Source organism: Barbatula barbatula (assembly GCF_947034865.1).
Source record: "Barbatula barbatula genome assembly, chromosome: 1".
NCBI lineage: Eukaryota > Metazoa > Chordata > Actinopteri > Cypriniformes > Nemacheilidae > Barbatula > Barbatula barbatula.
The window spans coordinates 15981922-15991989 of NC_136766.1; the positions used below are offsets into that span (position 1 = coordinate 15981922).

The following is a 10068-nucleotide window of genomic DNA, read 5'->3' on the forward strand; positions in this document are numbered from 1 at the left end:
CACCACAATACTTCTATGAAAGATCATTGTTAAGGTTTGGTTAAAATGAAAGGGTTGCAGAAACAGAGAGAGAGCAAGAGATAGTTTGTATCCAAAACATTATGACCACCTGTGCAATATGGTGCTAGTCCTCCAACTGTCGCCAAAACAGCACCAACCTGCCAAGACATGGACTTTACAAAACCCTGAAAGGTGTCTCGTGGTACACAGCTGTTCACTTAATGTAAAAAGGCAGAACTCATCAGATGAACTTCCTCCATTGCTTTGTATTCCTATTGTAGGTGTTTTTTACAGTAGACAGGGCTCGTCATGAAGCTACACAGCCCCATACACAGAAGATCATCCAGGTCCTGCACATTCTTTGCTTTTCCAGCATCTTCTGCATATCTGACACTCCTCTTTTCAAAAGCTGACATTCATCTCTGCACATATGCCTTGTGAATGTATAAAGCACAGACTAATAAGTCTCTCTGTTGAAGCACCTCTGTTATAACACCTTTACAGAAACTCTTCTTAGCTCTGCGCTCTCAGAAAAAAAGGCCCACAATCTGTCACGGGGCAGTTCCCTTTCAAAAAGAGTACAGACAGCTTTTTTACCTTTCTGAGAGTGTGACAGATGTTATATATGGCAATCTAGGCAGTCAGCTGATCTTCCTCACACCCTGGATTCCCACAGCTGTGCAATAATGCAATAATACCTCTGTTAATGTTTTTTGACCTCATAAAGTGACTATAGGTCAATTATTCACTGCATGTTTTATTGTGTTTCTGAGATGTAGAGGTTTCTTTGTACAGCATCGTTTACTGTTAAAGGGGCTGATTCCACTACAATCGATCATAGTCGATGCTGGTGTGTTATCACAAAGCTCTGTAATTTCCACTTAAAAGAGACAATTAAATATCAAAGTCTACAATATTTATTTCATATGAAACACAAAAATTCACCACGATTAAAATAGGAAGATTTTGAAAACTTCTTACTTGGAAAATAGAACTAGGCTATTTCTTATGTCATAGTAGTGACAATAATTGCACTGTGGTGTTTTGTTGCATGATAGCTTATGTGATTTAAATAAAAATATGTGCTGTCACATTTTCAGACTATAGGTCAATTTAGGAAGAGTCAACCATGCTCCGCAGATGTTTTTCTTAAATCTAAATGGACAAACCCTATAATGGATGTGGAATAGTGTACATTATGTGTTTCTCCAAAACCAAATGTTTTAAATTATGATATTGTTTGATTATGTGATTTAAAATTTATTTTGGATTTACTCTATCCATAAGATTATTGTTTTACTCATTTTAATCCTTGTTGAAATATTATATCCAGCAGGTGGCAGCACTGCTTTTTAAAGTAGAAAATACAGAATCATAAATCGTGCTTTAGTTTGACTTTTTGTAACTTTTGTGTGTAAAGTGTATGTTTAAGGTCAGAGCATCTTTCTATAGCCTGCATGAAAGATGTCTTTATTAATAAGGTGTAATACATCTGTGCGTGTGTGTGTTTCATTGGCTGTGAAGTATCTCAGAAAACAATCCTGCTGTAGGATGTCTTCATCATTTTTCTATACTGTCACCCCAGTCCACTGGGCCTGTGAAAGAAACCGGTCCCTGCCGAGCTGCGCTTTACCTACTCATGAGCATGCAAATACTCTCTCTCTCTCCCTCACACCTACATAATGTCTTCTTTCTCTTACCTGTAATAGGTTATGGCTCTTGCAGACAGTTGGCCTATATTTCATCCTAAAATATATTTTCATGATTCATAGCGTCTACAAAGAGCAATGCAGTTCTGTTCTTCATTGTGACAACTGAAATGTACTCAACCACTAGCAGGTAGAGTTATGCCATTAGAAAGCCTATATTGAAGACATTTACATTTATTCATTTGGCAGACGCTTTTATCCAAAGCGACTTACAAGTAGTTTTTTACAGTGACACATTACTGCAGAGCAATCAGGGGTAAGGTGCCTTGCTCAAGGGCACTTCAGTCATGACCTGCTGGCACTGAGATTTGAACCAGCAACCTTCTTATCACAAGCCCAACGCTCTAACTATCAATAATCCAGTTTTTATTGTTGAGAATATTAATAAGAGCAATATTTCTAACCCCTGCCTCGTTTACCTTCTCAAACACTGTGGGAGCACACAAACACACATTCTGCAGTGTGTGTTTTGCTTTGTGACCCAGTGTTACAGCAGATGTCCTGAATGAGTTGTGTTGCGTGATTGCTGGGCTGTAATCTTCAATCCAATCCAACTTTATTTGATTGAGCGCTTTACACAGCCAAAGTGCTGTCTTCCAAGAATAGTCTCATAAAGCAGACGACTTTTGGACCGTTCTTATTACGCTTCATTAGTCAAACAGGAGTGTTTCTTTTAACTGCGATCAGGTGTTCATACAACAGTGACACTGTTAATTTTGAGCTGTGCTCTGACCACTGCGGTTTGCTTCAGAAACCAGAGTTTTTGCCTAAATCCGGAAAAATTAAATAAATAACTGCAAGGGAACATTAAGTTAACATGAAGTTTATCTGTTTTAACCTATCATCCCATAAAGTAGTCATCCCTCATTCACCTGCAATAGTACCTTTCCCTGTAATGGCAAAAATATCTCCGGATCAAATCCCTAATCAAACGCGGTTCCAGTTTCTCACGAACAGGATGTACTTTTTTTCGAGTTTTGAAAATGTTTGAACTCATGTCGGCTGAACAGTAACACAAAAGTCCCATCATTCCCAAATGTAGGTGTTTATTCATACATATTTTAGAAAAGATCTCTGCAACTATTCTGAAGAAACACAAACAAGATGGCAATTATGTTTGTTTTTCATAGAACATTGTAGCACCTACTGTGTTCTTATCAAAGAAAAATGAAGGAGAACCTTACTAGACAGTGCACTCTTTTGTGCTTTATTCAAGAGAAAGGAAAGGTAAAAAAGGTTTTTGTTGATCTATCATTCATCATGTGGCTTGCGTAATATAATTTTCTGTGCTATAGCATTTTCACGGCTTGAACTGCTCTGTGACAAGTCCATTCTAAAATGAGTTAAGTAACTGAATAAACAACATACCATCCTCCTCATGTATAGCAACCTATAATTTACACAGAGAAAGCATCAAAGCACATGTCAAAGCACATGAAAACGCATGAAGCATTCAGGTAAATAATGAAAATGAATTCATGAACTAAAAACAATTATTAAGGGAATATGGAAATATTAGCGGTAAAAGTCCTGCCTGCTTTTTTCACTCTCATCAGATGATTCTGGATTCTGGTGCTGGTCAGAGTCGGATTCAAACATGGGGCTGCGGTGTAAAGGATGAGGGACACCATTCTGTCCGGTGCTGAAGAGAGGGAGGATTGTGCTGGACAAAAGATCCTCTACAAAGGGAATCCTGGCAGGGGACTGGCTGAAAGTGCTGCGTGGGACTGGAGCCATAGTGGTTGGACTCAGCGAACTGCTCTTCAACGCCACCTGTCTACATCGCTGACTCTCCCTGGTAGTTGCCTCCCAAACCACCTCCAATTCACCTTCCACTTCTCTGAGAAAAACACAGAGAGAGAGAATGCAATATGGTTAAGCTTTTAATACTAATCTGAAAAGGTACACTGTCACATGATTGTCATGCAATGGTCAGCTCTTCAGTTCTACTGAACAACTCACGTCCACTTTAGCAACCTGATAGCGTGACTCACACACACAAGCATACAAAATACTGACACACATGCACACATCTGTAAAGCTCAAACCTTTCAGTCATTTGTACCCTGCAGTCAATGGCAGCGCATTCATACATGAGGCTTTTGAGGTCTCAGCTGTGCAATAATAACAGGTTGTGCCGAGACGCAAACATGAACAGAGAGAGAGAGATGACCGAGTGGCCTGATGTTCTATCTGGAGGGGTGTAAGCTGTCATAATGATAGATCAATTAGCTGGACCATCTGTTGACGCACAGCCTCGCCTCCACAAACACAGGTTTGTCACTATCTCTTTCTTCCGCTGGTTGGAAGGCGGCACGTCATCTCTTTAAGTGCCCTTTACTTTGTGGGATGTTGGTCTGTGTTTATATGATGGTTTTTAAGCTCCCATCTTCTCCTCTGTCTGCCTGCGTCAATAAACCGCAAACTAATCTCTGGCAGACTCGAGCAGTGTGAGACAAATTACCTCATGCTGGTCTGCTCTCTCCAGCCACCTCAGTCGGCTCTTACCCCAGAAACACAGAGTGAGATGTGATGTAAATGTGTGGATATCCATCATTTGGAGTGATCAAATTCACACAGAAAACAAGCACACATAAAATACTGCTGTTTGCAGCAAACGACGGGGTCTAAGCAATTTGGAAAATAGGAGATAAGGGTCAACATTTTCAAATTTAAAGGAATACTGTCTGAAGAAAGGCAGGGTTTCCAAAGTCAATTTTCGTGGCTTTTCAATTACTTTTTCATGCTTTTCCAGTATAAATACTTAATCATAATACATGATGATATTGTGCTAAAAAAGATCCGAAAATTACATTACCAACTTAAATTGTTGACTGTCTGGCAAATTAAATAGGCCTCCATTTGACATGCTTCCCAAAAATATACTATATCATTTGCAAGAGCTTTCACGGCCTGCATCAGCAGGACTTTTTACATACCAGCTGATGTTCATTCATGTTTATTATAAAATCAATGGAAAACAATACTTTAAAAACGAAACTATTTATATAATAACTGAAGGAATAGGCTATTTAGCACAGCGAGCACATGCCCTTCAGGTCTGTCCATTGGCTATTGCGTTGCGATTTTCAACTAATTTTCAAACTAATAGTTGCCATAAGGTATATTAACATTGCAACTAAACGTATTTGTTTATGACAAGAAAAAAACACTGAAAAGGAAGGAATGTGTGTGTTTTCCCCGTTAAAAATGATGAGACTGATTACCTGTCAGTGGGTACTGGATTGAAAACATGTTAAACAAGCAAGATTTATAAAGTAGTGTAGGGATAACAAATGGAAAAATATTTACTTTCGTCATCTATGATGCTCAATAACTTAATCAACTTTTTGTTAAAAAAAGAAAGAACAAATATATAAAATATTGCCTAATATTATTTGAGATGTGTTTTGCATCAAATATAATGTAATTTCCGTTAGGTCTAATCCTGCAATAGACTGAGTGCGCTGAGTGTCCGTTACATGTGACTTTTAAAGAATAAGGATTTGCATATGCAGTTCGGAAACAGGGCTCAACAAATTCTAAAATGAAGACACACTGTTTCGCGTGGTTATTCATTTTGTTTGTGTCTGTACATTTATTTCATTATTTGACCCCTGATGAAGCAAATACACTTGTGTTGGAAGTTCTTACATAATTAAAGCTACACTTTAAATTATGCGCCATCCCGCAATCCTGAGGCGAACATTTAAGTGGCTCAAAAACACTCACTCCCCATGGAGAGAAATTGTCATTTTAGCAGACTTTGGAGAAGGTTACTTGAGGATTCTCTCTTCGTTTTAACCATAAATTGTATTTCTTTTTCAATCCTCCCAGATCCTCCCTCAGATACAAAACCCTCTAAGTCATAATCTCATTTTGACGGAGGTTGTTTTTGGAGGGTTTTGCATCTAAACTCTTCATATGGAGCCACCTGCCACGTGCTCAGAATCAAAGCGAGGCTCGAACAGGATGTTTTTAATGAAAAGACAAACTCAATAAGAACCTTTCAGTTATTTCATCTAAAAAGTGAACTATTGTCAGGTACTGATTCGATATGAAATCAAGCTATAAAAATGTCAAGCAGTTTTAAGCCCTTTATCCCAAATCCAAGCATTTTTTAAACCTTGAAAACACAGCATTAAAAATCTTTTATTTTCCAGGATTTCCAGCTTCCGTACAAACCCTGAAAAGTTGAATGAAGAGATGTTGTCACTAACATACTTTTGACTACAACTGACAATCCATTCAAACATCGATCCAGAATCCCCTGATCATGAACTTCCTTTTTTCATTGAAAGAAAAACACACTTTCCAACATATCTGGTCAAAACCCTGCCAGTTAGATTTATTATTTTATACTATACAGCATAATGTCACTAATGTGCACATATACAGTCATCGTGCCCCAGTCAGGAAATACATTTTCGGTATATTTGTTAATCTCAGCTGGTTTTCATCTTTAGGCATTCCTGAATGTCTAATGAGATCCGCACCTCATTTTGTTCTCCTTGCAGATGCCCTTTCTCACTCCCCCCTTCCTCTCCATCAACACATATTGTGCAGTCTCAGCAAAAGCCAGACGGCCCTTATCTATGCACACAGATACCCTGCCCTGTCACCTTAGAGATATATAACAGCGAGAGAGAAACAGAGAGAGAGACAGAGATTGCTGTCTGTGGGTGGGTCATCTGATCAATAGTGTCAGACAGGGGAACAGTCGGTAGGACAGGGTGAGGAAGAAACCCGCAGGATGACAGATCAGTAAAAGACACATGACTGAAGGGCTAAAATCAAATCTGGATGTCTGACAGAATGATTTCATATTTTTCGTCCTGATGTTCATCATCTAATCTCATGTACCTGTATATCATAAATAAACATGATTGAAAGTGATTGATTTGATAATAAAAATGACAGTCTAGACAGTTCTGTGGACTTGCTGTGATTGCACACTCCATGACGTTGCTGGTCATGTGACGTGTTGGCTGGGAAACAAGGATAACACTTTAATGTAATGGACTGCACAGACTATAACTAGTGCACACAAATGACAGAATAACATCTGTGGCAAAACTGTTTACACGGTAATGGCTTTTTCTGCGTCTTTGTCTAATACAAGATAGCATAAAAAGTAATTATTCACTCATTGCTCCTACATAACAGCCTCTTCTCTCACCTTTCATCTGATTGGTTGTGTTTACTTTCGCTCTCATTCTCATGACCTGCTAGCCAAAAGAGAGATGGAAGAGATGAGGTGAGCTGCCGTGGGTGTGAAGATGTGACGGGTCTGAGTGGAGAACATCCGGAGATTAAAGATAGATGAAAGAGAGACCGGTATTGACCTGGCTGGTTTTAGCATCAAAGTCTCCAAAAAGAGAATAAAAAAGCAAGGAGAGCGAGAACTTAGTAAACACTCCACAGGGTGTGTGAGTTTATACATTGGAGCAAAAGTAAGTCAGCTAATGAGCTTTTCCTGCGCCACTCTGAGTTATGTCATGCATGTAATTTCTGTTACATCAGTATGACGCCCTTAAAACCAAATAAACTGTGATTTACTAGAAAATGTTGACCACATGTTTTTTGTGTTCTTATAGTGGTTTAGCCTATTGGTGAAAGATCTGGGTTGGAACCACACAGCTGTGGGTAAAAACTAAAAGAGGTGATTCAACAGCCATCAACCTTTATGTCCTTGAGTAAGGAATCTTAAGAAAGCTAATCTTAAAGTGGATTTAAGATCTTAAAAAAAAGGTTCACCCTATTTATTCACCCTCCTGTCATTTCAAGCCTGAATGACTTTCTTCTCCAGAACAAATGATAAAAAAATATATTTTGAAGAATGCTAGAATGCTTTCAATTATGAAAGAAGTTTCATTTTTGGGTAAATTATCATGGCCAGTGTTTACAGGTCTCATGTGGCAGGTATAACCTGGTGTCATCTCTTCACTTTGTTTGATATAAAGCTTGCAGTAAATTAGGCTGCACGAATGGCCACTCAACACCATTAATCCAACACACACACACAAAATAACCATCATTGCCCATAGACATGTATGTACATACACACACACTCAAACACACACACACACGTACGGCAGCCCTAGTGTAATTCATTACTGGTGTGTAATGGATTACTGACTTGATTCAGCCATTTCACTAAAGCTGATCAACCACCTACATACACACACTAACTTATTCTCACATGTTTTAGTATGTGCGCAAAACAAAGAAAGAGTTCCTCTGAATACCATGTGCCACAAAACAACAGTGTACATCATCTGAATGAAAGATACAATTAGAAACTTCATATTATGTAATATACCATCTGAGTCAAGTATCTTCTACTGCAGGTGCATGAAAAATAAATGTATGCTTTCTCTGACAGAAGGCACTGCAGAGCGACACACCACGAACTGTAATGCAGAGCAGATCTCAACTCAACAGAATGGCACTTGAATTAATGCATTTTTCAAGAGAAATGCCATACGAGTGTTGCGATGACATGAAGACTGGCTTGTATTCTATAAATGTATTGTACCCATTATTGACCTATCGCCAAGCCCAGCCCCCCTTAGATACTGTCGCTAACTCGGACAAACACACGGAGTTCGCTAATGTCTTACAATAAGAGCTGTCAGTGTGAAAGCCTTGTCCCAAGAGTTCTTTCACACATTTTCAACACTCTCGCTGGTAAGCATTTTAGTGGGACTTAGAGGCCGTTTCTAAAAGGCAAAGGAAAAACATTTCCGTTTTTCATCCTGATAATGTGGCCTCAAATATATCATGGAGGGATTTTACAATAAATATGATGGATAACAAGATTAATTTGGAAGCAAGGGTTTACAGATCACAATGCAAGTGGGAGAAGCCGGTCGTCATGATTGCAAATGACAATACTGTTCATGTACCGCAGGGTAAGATTATATTAATTTACATTTAACCAGTTTAATATGGAGAGGAACTGACAAGTAGACCTTTGTTTATGTGTTTTTGACCTGCAAATGCTCCATATAAACACATCAATCAGATTAAAAATGCCAAAACATATTGAAACTTCAGTGGGTTTGTAAGGCGTGGTTTATGCCGTTTGTAATCCGCTTGATAGGACATATAAACACTTAATCAGATTAAAAACCTGAAATAGGAAGTTTTGTGCATGTGCAAAGATGACGCTGGGTCATACAGTCGTAAGGGCGTATGACGCACGGAATGGAGCAGCTGTTGCTAAAGAAACCAAAAAACATTAATCTGACAAAGTGGTAAAAATGTCCATATGCTTGTCATCTCAAAATAAACATATTAATGTTTTCCTGAAGTGAGTTTTTAACCGCAATTTCTCAGTTTCTTTTTAAAACATGATACATTTGCAGATGTACAAACATAGGCTAAAATTTCTAATCATAAAATTGTAGTAGGCTACTGAACATTTATTTTATTTATCGTTTTCTTACATGTGCTTTGGAAGGATTTACTGGTGTTACCATGGTAAGTCGCTGTATCGACCTTGCTTCACTGATGTAGACATTATTTTGCGTTTATGAACTGTACATTATTATGCTGGTGTCTGTGACATGAAATATATACATCTGTGCTTATACTGTGTTTGAGAAGCCGTTTTGTGAATATTATAATGATACCCGCACCCCAGGCACATTGTTTTTCCTTTTTTGTAGTATAAACGCTGTAAAAACAATGAGAGCTTCGGATTTTACCATGCTTCTCTATGGCGCTGAAACCTCAAGTTGTCAGAGTTCTGGTCCCCGTGCAACTGATACTCAGCTGCCATTGGCTCATAGGCGTTTGAGGGGAGGGGCTTAGAGATAGGTCAATTGTTTGTCAATACTTACATGTAAACATGCATTTGTGGAACATTAAAATAGCATGACACAAAACATTAAAAAAGCAAAAACACTTCTCTACAGATTCACACAGTTTTCTCTCTTTCAACCAATGCCACATTAATGAAACCACAATGCTCGTCAAACAGTTATGTTCTGTAAAAAAATTAGCACAATGGTAGAATGACAAGCCTTTTTTTTGCAGATTGTCATTTGTGAATCTGACATTTTCCCATTGTTCCTGAGGCAGCCTTGTCAGAAAATTCATCAGAGTGATACAAAGCATGTTCATTCACCTCAGTCTGATGGCTTTAGTGTCTCATCATGAGAGAGGTACACATGATCTACTAACTGAAAAGAGAAAGTGACAGACGTTCAGAAGGTGAACAACATACAGCTTTATATATAAAAAGGCACATGTAAACTTTAGTAAATCCAGGATATGCATAAACATCGTAAAAGGAAAGGACATTGACAATTGAGAGTGAGTGACAGGACTGCTAAAGTGTCTAATCCAGACC

The 10068-nt window shown here is 38.4% G+C and overlaps 1 protein-coding gene across 3 annotated transcripts in view; it reads right to left on the reverse strand.

Annotated features, from left to right (window-relative positions):
• Window positions 1–2740: 2740 nt before the first annotated feature.
• The window catches only part of cep89 (centrosomal protein 89), a 61959-nt gene continuing 54631 nt past the window's right edge, over window positions 2741–10068 (reverse strand). For 2 of the 3 annotated variants that reach the window (XM_079454435.1, XM_079454434.1), the window contains one exon: window positions 3110–3549. In XM_079454435.1, coding sequence (XP_079310561.1) covers window positions 3225–3549 — 325 coding nt within the window. In that variant the 3' untranslated portion in view covers window positions 3110–3224. The other variant, XM_079454433.1, reaches the window with a different exon arrangement.